The 20,193-nt window shown below is 43.6% G+C and overlaps 1 protein-coding gene across 1 annotated transcript; it reads left to right on the top strand.

Moving 5' to 3' along the window:
- The first annotated feature begins 6,899 nt into the window (after window positions 1-6,899).
- Window positions 6,900-19,128, top strand: DDX20 (DEAD-box helicase 20). Its single transcript, XM_060231238.1, has 11 exons — window positions 6,900-7,199; window positions 8,124-8,218; window positions 10,652-10,820; window positions 11,076-11,190; window positions 11,282-11,424; window positions 12,712-12,850; window positions 13,522-13,584; window positions 14,455-14,533; window positions 16,060-16,165; window positions 16,252-16,353; window positions 17,861-19,128. Exons 1-11 carry the CDS (start codon window positions 6,908-6,910, stop codon window positions 18,958-18,960), a joined length of 2,403 nt encoding a protein of 800 aa, XP_060087221.1. The 5' UTR covers window positions 6,900-6,907; the 3' UTR covers window positions 18,961-19,128.
- Window positions 19,129-20,193: the final 1,065 nt, after the last annotated feature.

Below are 20,193 nucleotides of genomic sequence, written 5' to 3'. Positions count from 1 at the left end.
TGTGAGTTTAGGGGGAGATGTTTGTGAGTTTCCTGCATTGTACAGGGGGTTGGACTAGATGACCCTGGAGGTCCCTTCCAACTCTATGATTCCATTATTCTAATTTGGTGGCCTCTATCTAGTGTGCAAGATGTTTTGAAGTCAAAGATAAGACCATTACAATATCTGCCTTGGATAGTTTGCAACTCAGTGGCATCAGAAAGTTCAGAATGCAGTTATTTACAGTGAAAGGTATGGACATGATTTTGATTTCTCATGTTACTGTGGTGTCCTTGATAAGGTAGAGACATTACAGATTTTTTTTGTTTGGTCATCCTGTAGACATTGGTGTGATGTCATAATGCACAAGCCTCAAAGTAGCTGAAGCAGTGTTTGGCATCTTGGCAGTGTTCTGAGGTTTTCGTGGGTTATTCTGTGGTCATGGACGTGCTGTGTGATGTGAAAGAAACCTCAGGGGGACCATGCATGATGAGCCCAACTATTCAACAATGAAAAGTCACAGAACTCATGAAGATTAAGTGTTTCAAAGTATGTAACCACACTGTGACATCATACAAGGTACTCGAAATCCAATTTGTATTTTGCAAACGCTGGACATAGACGTGACATCTGGATGGATAATGAGTGTGGTGAACAATAAAATTGTGAATGTGTGATAGTTGTTCAGCAAGCTATGACCATGGATGTTACATGTGGTATAATGTCGAGTTTTCCTTGATCCAACGCAAATAACTTTAAGATCAAGAAGGATCCGCACTTCAAAACCATATTTTGGCTCCTTGGTACCGGCAAAAAGCCATGGACCTGTCATTCCTGTGGTGCAAGGTCTGCCAAAAATCATGGTGGAATCCAACACAAAAATCATGTGGATCCATGAGGATCCATGGTCCAAAAGCAAGTTTTGGTCCCTGGCGCTGCCACGAAGCTGTGGATCGACCAATTCTGTGGTGAAAACTCTGCCCATGGACATGATATATGACTGTATGGAGGGCTTGGAGGGATCCAAGGCAAAAATCCATGAGGATCGGTGGTTCATAACCAAGTTTTTGATTTCTGGCACTGCCACGAAACTGTGGATCCATGATTTCTGTGGTGGAAACTCTGCCCATGGACATGATATGTGATTGCATGGAGGGCTTGGGGGTTCCGAAGCAGAAATCACGTGGATCCATGAGGATCCGTGGTCCAAAAGCAAGTATTTGGTCCCTGGCGCTGCCACGAAGCCACGGACCCACGATTTCTGTGGTGCAAACTATGCCCATGGACATGACATGTGGCTGTATGGAAAGCTTGGGGGGGTCCAAAGCAAAAATCACGTGGATCCATGAGGATCCATGGTCCAAAAGCAAGTTTTTGGTCGCTGGCGCTGCCACGAAGACATGGACCCACGATTTCTGTGTTGCACACTCTGCTCATGGACATGATATGTGACTGGATGGAGGGTTTGGGGGGATCCAAAGCAGAAATCATGTGGATCCATGAGGATCCGTGGTCCAAAACCAAGTTTTTGGTCCCTGGCGCTGCCACGAAACCGTGGATCCATGATTTCTGTGGTGTAAACTGTGCCCATGGACATTATATGTGACTGGATGGAGGGCTTGGAGGGATCTGAAGTGAAAATCACGTGGATCCATGAGGATCCGTGGTCCAAAAGCAAGTTTTTGGTCCGTGGCGCTGCCACGAAGCCGTGGATCCACGATTTCTGTGGTGCAAACACTGCCCATGGACAAGATAAGTGACTGGATGGAGGGTTTGAGGGATCCAAAGCAGAAATCATGTGGATCCATGGTCCAAAATCATGTTTTTGGTCCCTGGCGCTGCCACGAAAATGTGGATCCACGATTTCTGTGGTGCAGACTCTGCTCATGGACATGCTATGTGACTGGATGGAGGGTTCGAGGGATCCGAAGCAGAAATCATGTGGATCCATGAGGATCCGTGGTCCAAAATCAAGTTTTTGGTCTCTGGCACTGCCACGAAGACGTGGATCCATGATTTCTGTAGTGCAGACTCTGCTCATGGACATGATATGTGATGGGTTTGAGGGCTTGGGGAATCCAAAGCAGAAATCATGTGGATCCATGAGGATCCGTGGTCCAAAAGCAAGTTTTTGGGCCCTAGCGCTGCCACGAAGCCGTGGATCCATGATTTCTGTGGTGCAAACTCTGCCCATGGACATGATATGTGACTGAATGGAGGGCTTGGAGGCATCCAAGGCAGAAATCATGTGGGTCAATGAGGATCCGTGGTCCAAAATCAAGTTTTTGGTCCCTGGCGCTGCCACAAAGCTTTGGATCCACATTTTCTGTGGTGCAAACACTGCCTATGGACATGATAAGTGCCTGGATGGAGGATTTGGGGGGATCCGAAGCAGAAATCACATGGAACCATGAGGATCCGTGGTCCAAAACCAAGTTTTTGGTCCCTGGCGCAGCCACGAAATCATGGATCCATGATTTCTGTGGTGTAAACTGTGCCCATGGACATCATATGTGACTGGATGGAGGGCTTGGAGGGATCCGAAGCAAAAGTCACGTGGATCCATGAGGATCCGTGGTCCAAAAGCAAGTTTTTAGTCCCTGGCGCTGCCACGAAGCCATGGATCCACGATTTCTGTGGTGCAAACACTGCCCATGGACATAAGTGACTGGATGGAGGTTTTGAGGGATCCGAAGCAGAAATCATATGGATCCATGAGGATCCGTGGTCCAAAATCATGTTTTTGGTCCCTGATGCTGCCACGAAGACGTGGAGCCATGATTTTTGTGGTGCAGACTCTGCTCATGGACATGATATGTGACTGGATGGAGGGCTTGGGGGGATCCGAAGCAGAAATCATGTGGATCCATGAGGATCCGTGGTCCAAAACCAAGTTTTTGGTCCCTGGCGCAGCCACGAAACCATGGATCCATGATTTCTGTGGTGTAAACTGTGCCCATGGACATCATATGTGACTGGATGGAGGGCTTGGAGGGATCCGAAGCAAAAATCACGTGGATCCATGAGGATCCGTGGTCCAAAAGCAAGTTTTTGGTCCCTGGCGCTGCCACGAAGCCATGGATCCACGATTTCTGTGGTGCAAACACTGCCCATGGACATGATAAGTGACTGGATGGAGGTTTTGAGGGATCCGAAGCAGAAATCATGTGGATCCATGAGGATCCGTGGTCCAAAATCATGTTTTTGGTCCCTGATGCTGCCACGAAGACGTGGATCCATGATTTTTGTGGTGCAGACTCTGCTCATGGACATGATATGTGACTGGATGGAGGGCTTGGGGGGATCCGAAGCAGAAATCACGTGGATCCATGAGGATCCGTGGTCCAAAACCAAGTTTTTGGTCCCTGGCGCAGCCACGAAACCATGGATCCATGATTTCTGTGGTGTAAACTGTGCCCATGGACATGATATATGACTGGATGGATGGCTTGGGGGGATGCAAGGCAGAAATCATGTGGATCCATGAGGATCCGTGGTCCAAAAGCAAGTTTTTGGTCCCTGGCGCTGCCACGAAGCCGTGGATCCATGATTTCTGTGGTGTAAACTGTGCCCATGGACATGATATATGACTGGATGGACGGCTTGGGGGGATCCAAGGCAAAAATCATGTGGATCCATGAGGATCCGTGGTCCAAAAGCAAGTTTTTGGTCCCTGGCGCTGCCACGAAGCCGTGGATCCATGATTTCTGTGGTGTAAACTGTGCCCATGGACATGATATATGACTGGATGGACGGCTTGGGGGGATCCAAGGCAAAAATCATGTGGATCCATGAGGATCCGTGGTCCAAAAGCAAGTTTTTGGTCTCTGGCGCTGCCCCGAAGCCGTGGATCCATGATTTCTGTGGTGTAAGTTGTGCCCATGGACATGATATATGACTGGATGGATGGCTTGGGGGGATCCAAGGCAGAAATCATGTGGATACATGAGGATCCGTGGTCCAAAAAGCAAGTTTTTGGTCCCTGGCGCTGCCACGAAGCCATGAATCCACGATTTCTGTGGTGCAAACACTGCCCATGGACATAAGTGACTGGATGGAGGTTTTGAGGGATCCAAAGCAGAAATCATATGGATCCATGAGGATCCGTGGTCCAAAATCATGTTTTTGGTCCCTGATGCTGCCACGAAGACGTGGAGCCATGATTTTTGTGGTGCAGACTCTGCTCATGGACATGATATGTGACTGGATGGAGGGCTTGGGGGGATCCGAAGCAGAAATCATGTGGATCCATGAGGATCCGTGGTCCAAAACCAAGTTTTTGGTCCCTGGCGCAGCCACGAAACCATGGATCCATGATTTCTGTGGTGTAAACTGTGCCCATGGACATCATATGTGACTGGATGGAGGGCTTGGAGGGATCCGAAGCAAAAATCACGTGGATCCATGAGGATCCGTGGTCCAAAAGCAAGTTTTTGGTCCCTGGCGCTGCCACGAAGCCATGGATCCACGATTTCTGTGGTGCAAACACTGCCCATGGACATGATAAGTGACTGGATGGAGGTTTTGAGGGATCCGAAGCAGAAATCATGTGGATCCATGAGGATCTGTGGTCCAAAATCATGTTTTTGGTCCCTGATGCTGCCACGAAGACGTGGATCCATGATTTTTGTGGTGCAGACTCTGCTCATGGACATGATATGTGACTGGATGGAGGGCTTGGGGGGATCCGAAGCAGAAATCACGTGGATCCATGAGGATCCGTGGTCCAAAACCAAGTTTTTGGTCCCTGGCGCAGCCACGAAACCATGGATCCATGATTTCTGTGGTGTAAACTGTGCCCATGGACATGATATATGACTGGATGGATGGCTTGGGGGGATGCAAGGCAGAAATCATGTGGATCCATGAGGATCCGTGGTCCAAAAGCAAGTTTTTGGTCCCTGGCGCTGCCACGAAGCCGTGGATCCATGATTTCTGTGGTGTAAACTGTGCCCATGGACATGATATATGACTGGATGGACGGCTTGGGGGGATCCAAGGCAAAAATCATGTGGATCCATGAGGATCCGTGGTCCAAAAGCAAGTTTTTGGTCCCTGGCGCTGCCACGAAGACGTGGATCCATGATTTCTGTGGTGTAAACTGTGCCCATGGACATGATATATGACTGGATGGATGGCTTGGGGGGATCCAAGGCAAAAATCATGTGAATCCATGAGGATCCGTGGTCCAAAAGCAAGTTTTTGGTCTCTGGCGCTGCCCCGAAGCCGTGGATCCATGATTTCTGTGGTGTAAGTTGTGCCCATGGACATGATATATGACTGGATGGATGGCTTGGGGGGATCCAAGGCAGAAATCATGTGGATACATGAGGATCCGTGGTCCAAAAAGCAAGTTTTTGGTCCCTGGCGCTGCCACGAAGCCGTGGATCCATGATTTCTGTGGTGTAAACTGTGCCCATGGACATAATATATGACTGGATGGACGGCTTGGGGGGATCCAAGGCAAAAATCATGTTGATCCATGAGGATCCGTGGTCCAAAAGCAAGTTTTTGGTCCCTGGCGCTGCCACGAAGCCGTGGATCCATGATTTCTGTGGTGTAAACTGTGCCCATGGACATGATATATGACTGGATGGATGGCTTGGGGGGATCCAAGGCAAAAATCACGTGGATCCATGAGGATCCGTGGTCCAAAAGCAAGTTTTTGGTCCCTGGCGCTGCCACCAAACGGTGGATCCATGATTTCTGTGGTGTAAACTGTGCCCATGGACATGATATGTGACTGGATGGAGGGCTTGGGGGGATCCAAAGCAAAAATCACATGGATCCATGAGGATCCGTGGTCCAAAAGCAAGTTTTTGGTCCCCGGTGCTGCCACGAAGCCGTGGATCCATGATTTCTGTGGTCCAACATCTGCCCATGGACATGATATGTGATTGGCTGGTTATCTTGTGGTGGCCCAAAGCAAAAATCATGAGGATCTATGAGGATCCGTGGTTTGGAAACATGTTTTTTCAGTGCTGTGGCGCCACCAATTCGTGGAGGCATGATTTTTCTGGTGCTGCCTATAGTCTAAGAGAGGATCTACAACATGATGGTGGTTTGATTTCATTTCACCATAAAAATCATATGAATTCATGAGGATCCGTGCTTTGGAAGCCAGTTTTTGCACTGCTGAGGCGCCACGAATTCGTGGAGGCATGATTTTTGTGGTCCTGCCTATAGTCTAAGACAGAATCTACAGGATTAAAGTGGTTTGATTTCATTTCAATGTAAAAATCATATGAATTCATGAAGATCCGTGTAGATCCGACTTTTACCCAGACCCGAGACAAATGAACCTTGTACATTGTCCCACTGTTCCTGGAGAAAAAGGTGGGCTAAAAATGCAACCAACCAACCAACCAACAATCTCTGCCGACAAATATATGCTGCAATATAAGGCAGACTATCTTAGTTTATTCCGTTTATTTTAAAATGAAGAATTTATTTTCTGATGATTCTCAGAGCAGAGCATAACAATAAAATAATTCCAATACATTTTAAAACTACATCTCCTGACCCTCTAAAACTATGAGAAAATCCTCTGATTTCAATGAGTGGAAGTTCAATATTTTATTATGATGATTGTGTAAAATACGATTTCCTGGCGTGCTAAAACCAGAGCACTTCAAATTGTGTTTGTTATGACAATCCTAAATGCACGGCCTTGGGAGTAAATTCCACTATGCTTTTGAGTAAACACACTCAGGTTTGGAAGGGCAGAGAACAATCCCTTCGCCATCCCTCGTCCACCTTCCCTACCCCTGTGAAAGCGACTTTTAATTTTTGATGAAACTCCCCTTGTTCTCGCCCGTTGCTCAAGATTCCGAAGCTCACCCCCGCAGCCGGCCTCAATGGTTCTGCCCTCCTCCAATCAACGCTCATTTTTTGCGCCATCTCTGTTCGCGCGTGCGCTCCCTCTCCCATGCGCTCGAATAGTTTCTCCTCGCTAGGCGGGGCGGAGTGTACATCGATCGTGGGCTTCCGTAGTATTTCTCGCGACGTTTCGCGCCAGTTCGTTTTCAAGATGGCTGCTCCTGTGGCGGCCACGGATGAGAGCTGGCTTCGCACCCGGGACGTGCTTGTGCCGGGGGGGCCCGAAGACTTCGGGTCACTTTTGCTGTCGGCTCCGGTGCTGGAAGGGCTGCGAGCTGCTGGGTTTCTAAGGCCATCTCCAGTGCAGCTCAAAGCCATACCGTTGGGACGGTGTGGCCTCGGTGAGGGGCGGGGTTTTGCCTCTTGGATCTGGGGTAGAGCGCATTGCCGCTCGGAGGAGGGTGGGTAAGGATTGGTGCTAGAAAGGAGGTAAAGATTCGAGTCTTGGTTGAGGGCAAAGATTCTCCTTTTGGTGATGAGTGGGAATAATAATAATCTAGATTTAATTGGCACATCTTTTTAGGGCTTATTGACAGAGCCATGCTTATTCTCTGGGTTTTAAGCCCTTTGATTTGTTAAGATTAATATTTTTTATCTCACTTGAGCAAAAACTGGTTGCATCAATTAAAAGGTACAGTCCTTGTGATAGATACACATATCCATGAGCTAGGAGATAAAATACACAATGAAATAGCTTTGTGACAGTTCCAGAATGAGTATTTACATCTTATCTCACTTTGCTTGTTTCCTTGCCGTGATGAGGTAGTGCAGTATAGTGTAGCCTTGAGTAATCTGTTGGAGACATATGGGTTAAAACTACGTAGTTGCAACTTGGCTGTAAGTAGACAGTAGAAGCAAGAATGGCTTTTGCTTCAATGCTGCAAACAAGTCATAAGGCAAATGGTAGTTGGAGCTAAGGTTCCTCCCCCCTCCCCCAGGAATGGAGGGAAACAAGATTAAACTGATTTATGCGTGAAGGAACCCGTTTGTTGTAAGGAATATTAGGGTTAATGTTTGTGTTGGACACTTACAAGCCCTCACTGCCATGCTGTGGCATCTTAGTGCATATCTAATCTGTTATGGCTGAACATCACAGAGAAAATTAGAAGTGGACGAGCTGACATCTGAAGGAAGCTTCTCTTCTGTTATTGATCATCTTATTTTTGAACTCCTGGAAACAATAATTTATGAAGCTCTGTTGTCCTGGCTGTTTTGAAGTGATCTCTTGGCTGCTTCCTGAACTGGATCCTTTCTGTCTCTTTCAGATCTTATTGTGCAAGCAAAATCCGGCACAGGTAAAACCTGTGTCTTCTCCACAATTGCACTCGACTCTCTTATCCTGGAAAGCCCAGTTACACAGGTAGGAAAGGATACATGTATAGGAAATACCAAATCATTTATTAGATCACGAAATCAACCTGCCTGCCCATGCAGATCTGTTGTTTATTTGTGAAACAGTGGTGTCCTAAAACAACAATTTTCACCTTTTCCAGTTTGTGAATGGTTCTCTGCCTCAGTTTGGTGTAGTGGTTAAGTGAGAACCGGGTTTGATTCCTCACGCCTCCATTTACAGTTGCTGGAATGGCCTTGGGTTAGCCATAGCTATTGCAGGAGTTGTCCTTGAAAGGTGCTGTGAGAGCCCTCTCAGCCCCTCCCACCTCACAGGGTGTCTGTTGTGAGGGGGAGAAGATATAGGAGATTGTAAGCCGCTCTGAGTCTGATTCAGAGAGAAGGGTGGAGTATAAATCTACAATCGTCTTCTCAAGGTAATTCTTACTCAGAACTCACGTTATCCTTTGTTTATTTGATTTCAACATTTATATAACAACTCTTCAGAGACCTTGAAGTGGCTAACAATATAAAAGATAACTATATACAATAATTGATACCATTTGGCAGTGATGAACTTTTGGAATTGAAGTCAAAACTGAGATTGTCTGTATTATTCTGCCATGTTCATGTAGAACTCTGAAGTTCTGTATTGTAGGGCCAGATCCATTTAATATCGGTGGTGAAATTTGTCATACTTTTCAGCAAAACAGTGCCAGTTTGTAACCTCTGTTTCAACAAGCCAATTAAGTGCAAACCATGTTACGTGAAAGCCATTTCTAAATTTATTGTACTTCTGGAAATTCTTCTGTAAAGTAACGATGCTGTTTATTGTTATTTAAAGCTAGGAATAAGGCCCGTTGTGAAGGAAATGACAATGGGTTCTAGATAGAGGCTCTCGGTGAGTGTCCCCCCCACCCTTGCTGTCTTCTCACCCTCCCAAGTGAAGTCATTCATTCCCCCCCACCTCCAGGGGAGCTGATGTCTGTCATCTGGAGAGCAGTTGTAATTCTGAGTGATATCCAGCCCTCACCTGGAGATTGAAAACAATGGTTCCCCAGGAGGAGATGGCTGGTGTGGAGGGTGGAATATATGGCATTGCACCTGTCTGAGGTGTTACCCCTCCTAAAACTCCACCTTCTCCAGGTGCTACCCCTCAAATCTCCAGGAATTTCCCAACGTGAAGTTGGCAACTGCTAAGTCACACTGGCTGCCATAGTGGGGTTGCTGCTGAACAAGAGCAAGTAGCCAGACCTAGTTAAGTCATGCCAGCCAGGTGGCATCAAGTCACCCAGAGGGTGCTGCCAGGCCTAGGGTAGCTAACCTCCAGGTGGAGCCTGAAGATCTCCTGGGATCACAACTGAACTCCAGACAATAGATCTCTCCCCCCATCCTGGAGAAAATAACTGCTTTGGAGGATGAACTGTATGCCATTCTATTCACCTGAGTAACAGTTCACTGTTGGTTGCCTAGCAACAGCCTCTAGCTAGGTGCAAGGCTGAGGGGAGAAGGAAGAGAGAGTGACAGGAAATGCAGCAGCCATGCTTCTGAGGAAACTCTCCCAGCAGGCCCAGGCCTTTCTGCCTAGTTGCATTACGGTGGCAGCAGCTCCCTGTCTATTTCTGTGGCCTTTGGAGGTTAAGTATGCTGGGAGGCCATCTGCGTGGGCCATTGATGGGGCAGCAGAGATCTGTTGCTGGCGGGGCCTTTCATGACAGAGAGGACACAGAGAAGAGTTGGAGATGTGATTGCCTCTGAAGTAAGACTGTTTTGATGACTTGTTCAACATTCCTGGGGCTATAGTAGACAGGGGAGTCAACCAGTGGGAGGCCAGAGACGCTGACAGAGCTGTGATTGGCCAGTGGTTTATAGAGTGCATGGAATGCACTGCTAAGCCAATGGAAGAGCTTTGTTTTGCCTTTCCATCCAATTGAGGGTCCCCAAGGTGGTGAACATGAAACCACTTCAGACATTAAAATGCAATTAAAATACAAATGTATATAGAATTATGTAAAACGGTTTTTAAAAACCTTTACTTTTCCTGTACTACATAGCCTTATTGCTCACTAACTCTGCATTTCATGGCCTTTTCACACATTATGCAGAGACAAGCCCAAATTTGCCATTGAACCTTTTGGAACGTTCTATGTTGTCTTGTTCCACCTCACAACCCAGCTATGAGAAAGGAACCACTTCAGTCTCCTGACCCACAGATTGAGAGCCACAGCCTTCAGGCTGTTCTTTAAAGAAACTTTGGTAAAAGTGATGTGTGCAAATTTGCAGTTATCGGAGTAATGCTTGTTCAAAGTTAACTAAGATTTTAGTATCTGTTGGCATTACTGCTGTTAATAGATCAGCTGTTGATGTTCTGAGCTTTTTTCAGAATGATGATTTAGGAGGAAGAGTCGAAGATTTGTTTTGTTGTCCCTCTCACCCTTTAACAGACTAACCTTAATTATTTCAGATTCTAGTTTTGGCTCCTACCCGTGAAATTGCTGTACAGATACATGCCGTTATTACAACTATTGGGATTAAAATGGAAGGTTTGGAATGTCATGTCTTCATCGGAGGGACCCCTTTAAACCAAGACAAGATCAGGCTGAAGAAGTGTCACATAGCTGTTGGCTCCCCTGGTAAGAGTATAAGTCATCTAAGGCATTTCAGCTGTATTTTTAGTGATGCAGCGTCCTGTGCTACAAAAACTGGGATGTATTTTGCATCCTGCAGCTGCAGAAAATAAATTGTGAGATATTTTTAGCAGAGTGCTATTTTTAAATGTTTTCCCCAAATTGATAAATGGGTGAGTAGAATGCTCAATTTTAGATTTACGTACTTATGGTTGTTTCCATAAATGCTTGAGATAGTAAAGTAATTGGTTTCTTTGGCAGGTCGCATAAAGCAGCTTATAGAGTTGGACTATTTGAATACAGCCAGCATTCGCCTTTTCATTCTTGATGAAGCAGACAAGCTTCTGGAAGAAGGAAGTTTTCAGGAACAAATAAAGTAAGAGTGTTCTAGTAGTTATGTATTTATTTCTAATATTATTTGAAATGTTTAATTTGAATCATGCAACTTCTCTTTTCTTCCTGTCTAGTTGGATTTATTCTTCTCTGCCAGTTAACAAGCAGATGTTGGCTGTTTCAGCCACCTATCCCGAATCTTTGGCTAATACTTTGACTAGATATATGAGAGATCCCACATTTGTGCGGTTGAATCCCACTGACCCAAGTCTCATTGGTATGTGTGTTTGTGTTCTTTGATCACTGATTTCCTTTTATCAATCAAATCATCACTTTCAGCTTCAAATTCAAAAGCTTGTACATTTATATAACCCCAGTGATACAGCATTACTGATTAATGTGTTTAAAATATATATACCTGAGTTTTCTTTTAAAAAATACAGTTGTTTGGTCAGCAAATCTTAAATAAGGCTCTCATTGATGTGTAATTGAATTGTTGACCTATTGTTATTTTTTTAAAATAAACATCCAAAATAATACCAATGATTCCAACCTCGGAAGCAGTACCTGTTTTCCCCATCTTGTTTAGATGTTATTCTGCTGTGCGCGTGATGTATTCTGTGGTTTGAATTGGTTTCTAACTGAGCTAGGAGTGTAGCTGCAACTCCTTCACCCTGATCAGAAATACACTGACTCAGTCTTATTGGTTTCAATGTGGAATTGCAGCCTTGTAAAAGGCTGGCAAGCATATTTACTCAGAAATAAACAATCTGTGTAACTATGCAGAGGACTGGAACCTTCGTTTCCTGACTCACTTTCTAATACATAGTACTAGTGGAATTGAAGGAATTAATGCATGGAATAGCTGTCATAGCAGCACACAATAAAATGTGTAGCAGAATGGTGGGGGGAGACTGAGGCTGCAATCCTAGGACTAAGAAGTACTTCCTGCCTTTTCGTAAGGTTCTAAGCTCCGACAATACTGAGCTCACAGTAGTGATCATTCTCCACATCTTTATACTACTAAGCATCTGTCTGAGATGGAATTTCAGTGAGAATTAAAAGGCCACAATGGGTGATACGTTTTCAGTCTGAAATTTTCTAAAAAAACCCATAGTATTTATAAAAGGCAAAAAAAATATTATATGCTTTCTTAAGTTTTGTTGCTATTTGATTTTTTTTAAATTTAAGTGCTTCTTCACAAAACCTCTAATTCTGAATTTTTGTGAATTGGATCCTGTGATTCTGTCCTGCTAAGAGCACATGGTCATTGTGTAAAAGTAGCTTCAGAAGGCGTTTTCTGTTGGAGGAAGAGTCTTTGACTTTAGCATAATGGAATAATAGGATCCAGACCTGTGTTTTTTGAAGAGCCGTGTTGTTTAATTTTGGTTAAACATAGCAACAAATAGATACTTAAGATGGGTGTACTGTGCCAGTACAATATAACTTTTATGATTTAGGCAGGTTTATTGGTGTGAACACTACTTAATTGGTAAGTTTCTATCCAGCCTTTTGATTATGTTCAAGAAATTTAATTCCATCTCATTTTTAATTTTTTGGGTAGGATTGAAGCAGTACTTCAAAGTTGTGAATTCTCATCCATTACCACATAAGACGTTTGAAGAAAAGGCACAGCATTTACAGGAACTCTTCAGCAAGATTCCCTTCAATCAGGCTTTGGTCTTTTCAAATCTACATAGTCGGTAATTTCCTTCCCCCCATGTTCAATAAGGAGGTGGAAAGTACTGTCAAATTGCACCTGATTTATGGTGACCCCATAGGGTTTTCATGGCAAGAGATGTTCAGAGGTGGTTTGCCATTGCCTGCCTCTGTGTAGCTATCCTGGTATTCCTTGGTGGTCTCCCATCCAAACACTTACCAGGGCCAACCCTGATTAGCTTCTGAAAAATAAAACATTAGAACACGTTTTGCTTTGAGAACGTGCAGGTCTGTTTTATTTTAATTGCTATGTACTTTAAAAATTCAGAGTTAATTATATACACTATAAATAAAGCAGAAGAATAAAAAAGATATCTTATTAGGGACAAGCTATGCATTTACATCTTGTTATGCAAGGAATAATATTAGAAAGTTTATACTTTCCTAAAACAAAAGAAGGAGACGGCAAAAGATGAGATGGCTGGACAGCATTACTGATGTAACTAACACAAGTTTGAGCAGACTTCGGAAGATGGTGGAAGACAGGAGGGCCTGGCGTGACTTGGTCCATGGGGTTGCAAAGAGTCGGACTCGACTGCGACTGAACAGCAACAACAAAACATTTGTATTCTTCTGTCTACTTTTGCCAGACAGTTTGGGAAGAATGGATCAAAGGAAAACTTGGAACTGTTATGTTCTCTCTGTCTCTCTTTAGAGCTCAGCACTTGGCAGATCTTCTGGCATCCAAAGGTTTTCCTGCAGAATGCATTTCAGGCAAGTCTGCATGCCAGTCATCCCCAATCTTATAGAGACTATGGGCATTTTTGGAATTTTGAGAACAGCTAGTGGGCACAAGTGCAAATGGCTGTAGCAGAGAGGCATAGCCAACAACAAAATGGCTGCCATGGGAGCTTGAGTGGATCACAGAATGTTGGGAAGTTCCAAGTCAAACATCTTTCAGTGATGAAGGTATTTGTTTCTGGACGAGAGTTTCTCTCAGTCACAGAGGAGATGCTACTTGGACTCTTCTGAAGCACATTCTGCAGTGAGGTATAAGACTGCAAGGATTCTTTACATTATTTATTTTGGGGAGAGAAGAAAGTATGCACCAGGAAACACAATAATTCACACTGTGGTGGGGATCATTACTGTAGACCTTGTTTTCCTTTGAAGTTGGATACAAACATATTGTTGATATGTAGATTTGGTGGTACTCAGAGCATGGGAGTGTACATGTGTAAGTCGAAAGGTTGCATTTCATTTTAACTGTATTTATGTTTCTTCAGAAGTAAGTCTCACTGAACGTAGTGAGACTTCCACATTAATGTCAGTAGACAGGACTGCAGTCTTAGGTTAGAATATTATGAATAGTAAAGTATTTCGTTGTGTTTAAAGGATGATTCTCTTATTTATTACTGAAGTGTTGCATTAAAAGTTTCCAAATTATGGTCAGTTCTCAGCATGTACACTAGATAAATGAGAAATGTACCTGAGGGGGTGGACAAATGTTGACTCCATTTTGGCTCTGATGAAGCATTGATTCTGCTCCAGTGGTTGAAAACAAAACATAGTAAATTACTCTAGTGACTTGGCTAGTGATTTTTCCCCCTTCGGTGCTTGATCATTCTGACTTTGTTTCTTTAGGCAGTATGAATCAGAACCAGAGACTTGATGCCATGGCTAAACTAAAGCAGTTCCATTGCAGAGTGTTGATTTCTACTGATTTGGTGAGGTTTTCCTTGCAGCTAGTAAAAATATGGATGCGTGTTCTGTGTAGCATGTATGTAAGGATGCATGTGGAGATGGTTCTTCCCTACAATCCCCACTAGTTCTAATCTTCAAAGTACTGGATGTTATACAGCTCACATGGAGTAAACGCTATGAAAGCTGCAGGGGGGTGCGGAGGGAGGGCAGCAGTGAGGAAGGAAACCAAGCTGGCATTCATGGAATGTTGTGCATCAGTGAAAGCATAAACTGATGGAAGAAGAAGTGGATAACAGTTTTTGTCTGCTTGTTCTCGCTGCAGTTGCATGGCTTTTGGCCCCTCTGAGCTCCACAGCCTTCCAACATCCATATTGTAGAGGTCTTGAGATATGTCTGGGGAAGGCAGGAAATAACTGTTGTCATAAGCATCATTTTGAACATGCTGTATGAAATCTGTGATTTATTTTTAACATGCGTCTAAATCTAGAGTGATGATGACTACTGCATTATTGTGTGTTCTAGGAAATCCGTTATATTTCTCTGTTAAAGATGATTTAATGTAGCAAAATGTTTGCTTTTCTTGTGCTCAAATATCTTTAAATCAAGAAGGAAATATATTGAGTACTTTTATTTGAAGGCAATGGATTGAAAGTACTAATTTTCTGCTTTCTTGATGCTTTATACATAGGAGGCATTTATATCTCACTTTTTCTACCAATAGCAGCACCCAAGGTAGCTTACAGAACTCATCTTCTGCAATCCATTATCTGTCATTTAATTAAATAAGAGCCAGTTTGGTGTAGTGGTTAAGTGTGTGAACTCTTACCTGGGTGAATGGGTTTGATTCTCCACTCCTCCACTTGCAGCTGCTGGAATGGCCTTGGGTCAGCCATAGCTCTCGTAGGAATTGTCCTTGAAAGGGCAGCTGCTGTAAGAGCTCTCTCAGCCCCACCTACCTCACAAGGTGTCTGTTGTAGGAGGGAAGGTAAAGGAGATTGTGACCACTCTGAGATTCAGAGTTTAGGGTGGGATATAAATCCAATATCTTCTAAATAGTTTTCCACTAAGACTTGTACAAAATTTCTTCCAAGCAGAAACTCAGGATACCCTGCCACCTGTAACGCTTGTTTTAAAAAGTCTTGTTGAAGGAGAACTAGCGAAAGCATGTCCTTTCAGCTGCATTAAAATTAATAAGATTTAAACCACAAATTATGGTCCTGAATGCCCCTGCTTTATGTCTTAAATATGTCTGGTTTCTAGGATAGAACCCACTGGTTTTAATGGAACAACACTGAAGTAAGCTTCTTGAGGAATGCCACCTTCCATTTTAGAGATCTTTCCTGAGCTATAGAACAAATGAGTTCTTTGTATCTTGATACATTTTTGTCTTTTTGTTTGTCCAGAACGAGGGAATCTACAGTTTTTATTTATAGTTGAAATAATTGGTCTGAACTGATCCCTTTTCTGATGTGCTGTACTTGACTGGTGTTTAACTTTTTAAAATTCCTTTGACTTTTTGCTTCCTCCCTTGCTTTCTCTTGGCTGTTAGACCTCACGTGGCATTGATGCTGAGAAGGTGAACCTAGTCATTAACTTAGATGTGCCTTTGGACTGGGAGACTTATATGCATCGGATTGGCAGAGCTGGACGCTTTGGTAAATACTGCCTTGAGCATGATGTGCAGTGGCAGGTGGTGGGTCTACAGCTCCCTGGTGACTTACTATTCTTTGGTTTGCTGCAGGAACTTTAGGACTAGCAGTGACTTATTGTTGCCGTGGGGAGGAAGAGAATGTGATGATGAACATTGCACAGAAATGTAACCTTCGACTTCTTCCTTTACCAGGTATAATGTCTCTTTATGTGGGAGCTTGTGGCTTGAATTTGAACCATGCAATTTATAAATAGCAACAGTGTAGGTGTCTTAGAGTTAATCAGGCCATTAATTAATCACTCAGGTATAGTCCTGTTATTCTGAATGATAGTGGCTTGTGAATCTTCTCCTGAGTGAAAGTGTGGAATTGATTTCTGGGGGACTGTACATTGATTCTTAATTGTTAAAAAGCCCTGCAATGTTACAACTGTTAACAACGTGATGAAGAGCATAATAATTAAGACACAAGATAAATGAATTAGAGTTACATGCAGTTCCATTAAATTTCCCCCTGAGCTGTGTCTTTCAGCAGATCTCAGCAGTTTCTAAGGGGTGGAATGGCATGGGAGATGTCTAATTATTTCCTTTCCTGACCTTTTCTTGCAGAAGTCACACATGAGCTATTTTGATAGTTGAAAACAGTCTCCTTTTTCCTTCTCACCTGTCCACCCCTTTAACTGCAGCCAGTGTAAATGTGGTTGGGGAGAGGTAACTCATGTAAAATAATCATGCCACTACATACAATATGTAATTTTGCCATTATCACCTTCACATTGGTAAGAGCTTTTTACTGCGAAGATCTTGTGGAGTATTAGAATGAAAGATAGTTTGAATAGGAGAGAGTTCAGTAGCCCCTTTCAAAGGTTACAGAAGTGAAGTAACAGCTCACTTTATCTACTCAAAAAGGGGTGAGAAGTTGTTTTTTAAATGACAGGACAGCAGGTTTAGGAAGTTCTTCTACCCAACTGTAAGGGCAGTATCGGAACTGAATAGCTTGTATAGATAGGTTGTAAGTTTTCTTTTGGAGGTTTTCAAAGTAAGGCATATGCCAAAAATATTTCCTTATTACATTTTTTTCTTGCCCTTTGTCCAAAGAGCTCAGGGCAGTGTGTTTTTCCCAATTCTATTTTTCTTTGCAATACACCTGTAAAGTGGGTTGGAATGAAAGAGTACCACTGATTCAAGGCTTCTTAGCTCCATGGGGGTTTGAAATTACATATTTTGGCTATATGGTATAATGTTTTGAAATAGAGTTTATGATCATTTTACGATACTGTGTAACACCACTTGGTCACATTTCCACTTGGGTCCTAAGTGCAAATTTAGGCATGCTAGAGGAAAACAGCCTCCTTACTTGCACTGCAGCCCTATTTGTTCTTCCACCCAATCAGGAATAAGGTGGAGGGCAGATTGGGAGTCTTATAGCATGAGTGGGGGGGGGGGGGGGAATCTGCCATGTCATCAGAGGAGCTGCTTTGTCAATCAAACAGTGCCAAAGGATTCAAGCCCTTGTGCTTATCTTCCTTCTTACTTTTTTACCTCAAACTGTGTAAGAGAAACATGAGGTGGGAGAAGAAATCAGATGTGCTAAAATTGAGAAACTGGGGTAATTTGATGGGTGTGCTGATATATCTTAAAATGAAACACAGCCTTGTGAGTCTGCTCTGCTGTGCACTGATGGTGTTTTTCTTTCTTGAAGAACCTGTGCCTCCTGAATTGATGGAACAGTTTGAAGGCTGGGATGTGGAAGTCACTGCTGTCCCATATCCCAATGCTTCATTGCATACTGCTCTGCCGGCTAAACAACCAGAGGGGACAGTGCAGCTCACAGCAGGAGGCAGCAGTGCAAAGGAGTCCTCTGTTGTTGCTTGTGAAAATTTTTCTGCACCTAAGCCAAGGCAGGCCCTCAAACAAAAACAGCTGCTCAAAAGTAGAACAGAACATAGCAACACAAAGAGAACTATCAAGGACCAGCAGTCTTCCCAGTGCACTGCAAAGCCAAAATGGCAACTAAAATCTGGTGTCCAAACTAGTGGGCAGCAGAACAAGCAAGAGGTGGACAAGGAAGCTTTAAGAAACAAGCTTCCCAAGATACCTTGCCTGTCTTCTTATAAGACCCATCAGTCAACCAATACATGGAGCATGGCTAAATTTGTTGAGGATTATGAATACTTCATTAAGGAAGGACTGGAGAAAGATGTGGAAATTATAAGAAGCTATACAGGTCCTGGAGAGCAGCATTCAGGAAACAGTGCCTTAGATTGGAAAGGGATGGAACCCAGCGCATGTGCAGCTGATGCATGGACTGGGGAATCTGATAGTGATAGCAGCACTTACAGTTCTGGCTCGTTAGCCTATAGCTCAGATGACCAGTCGCACATCAAAGCTTCTTCAGATACACAGAAAGGCAATGATGGTGAGCTCGCAGCAGATCAGACTTTTCAGAGGCACTTTCAGCAGTTCTCTGCTGTTCCAGAACCAAAGTTGATTCCAGAGTCGCCTCTGCTCCAGAAGATTAAACAGAACGTGAAACAGAGCAAACACAGTAGGCAGAACTGCCACCTTCCTACTGCCAAGCCCTCAAAGAGAAGGGGTATGGAAAATGCCCCCCAGAACTATCCTGATCCCCCTTTCTTCTGTGAGACTCAGAGTTACAAGGAATACTGGAAAAGATATTACCGGGCATACCAGGACTACTATTCTACAGCTTCCTATTCATATAATTGCATGTATAACTGGCTGACTGCTTATCGTGCCCAAGCAGTCTATATTGAAGAGTTGCTGAGAGGTCATCAGTGATAGTCAAGGCCTCCTAGATGTGTGTTTAGGGTGAGGTCACCTCTTTGCTTGAATTGAACCATTTTAATACATTTTTCATTCACTGTATGTAGTGTTTTGTATGCATTCCAGAAGCGAGAATATCACAGCAGATGTTTAACCAATTAAAAGTCATGACAAATGATGAAATTTCATTTCCTTTGTGAAGGTATTTGTAGATACTCTGAGGGTGTTTTTAGAGCATCACATTCAATGCATTAAGCCAATCTGTTTCATCAGAAACGTACCGAACATGGCCACCTTTTTTGGCCTTTTTTACTTGCCTTTGGAAAGACTGTTTCTTTGCTTCTCATTTATTGCATGCATGGTGCTTTCCAAGACTTAATAAGCTCAGTTTAGTTCTTCAGAACTGGGATAGTTTATGGAATTGTAGTGGATGAAATTCTGTGGATCTGATCCTCTAGTGCTGGTACTTACCTTTTAGCACAAGGTGCTTCCCCGCTGGTACAGGAGGCTCTGCCACTAACAGATGTCTATCGATGCTGGAGGAAAGTGCTGCCATTAGTGCAAGTTGTCTCTTGATATCCAACATGCAGCCATTTCTTTTCATCTTCTCTGAACCCATATGAGGTCAATGTGAGATTATTCCCTCAGGGTACCTACATTGCTGTCTCGATAAACTCAGTTCCTTGGAGTATTAATGGCAAGAACGTTGGTTTCTCCCTTCTCTCTTTGCAATGGAGGGCCTGAGCAGAAACCCTTGTAGCCCAGTTCTTTGCATTTCTATTTGGAAGTGAGTTCCAGTATGTTCAGTGATGCTTATTCTCAGGTAAGCAAGTTATAGATTTACTGCCTTAGTTAGCTGAAGTGGAGGACAGGTCAGACAGTTTGGGGGTTGTAACTCATTGTTTGAGAAATCCATCAAATTGCAGGAAAAATCTTTAGAAACCAGGTTCTTCATAATGAGGCACCATCTTCTAAAAATAAATTCTGAAGTACCGGTTCCATTGAGTTCTATCTCTAGTACTCCTTACGAATGAATGGTTTCTCGAATCCCTGTTATAATATTCTCTTGCTAGCGCTGCTTGTTATGTAAACATATGGGCCAAGGCAAGATCTATAGCAAAAAGTTGGCTACTTGAAATACCAGCTTTCCTTAACAAACAGATTTCTTTCTGTCAGGATGAATAATATTTTTAAAACTGCATGGTAGACATCTGCTAGAATTTGGAAGTCAAGGGGAATTTATAGAAG

This window comes from Heteronotia binoei, chromosome 2 (genome assembly GCF_032191835.1).
Source record: "Heteronotia binoei isolate CCM8104 ecotype False Entrance Well chromosome 2, APGP_CSIRO_Hbin_v1, whole genome shotgun sequence".
Classification (NCBI taxonomy): Eukaryota; Metazoa; Chordata; class Lepidosauria; order Squamata; family Gekkonidae; genus Heteronotia; species Heteronotia binoei.
This window is presented reverse-complemented; position numbering and strand designations above follow the sequence as displayed.

Coding starts and splice junctions, on each gene's coding strand:
- DDX20 (XM_060231238.1), top strand. CDS start 6,908: ATGCGCTCGAATAGTTTCTCCTCGCTAGGCGGGGCGGAGTGTACATCG. Junction 11,191..11,281: donor AGTTTTCAGGAACAAATAAA/GTAAGAGTGTTC, acceptor CTTCCTGTCTAG/TTGGATTTATTCTTCTCTGC. Junction 16,166..16,251: donor TGGCAGAGCTGGACGCTTTG/GTAAATACTGCC, acceptor GGTTTGCTGCAG/GAACTTTAGGACTAGCAGTG.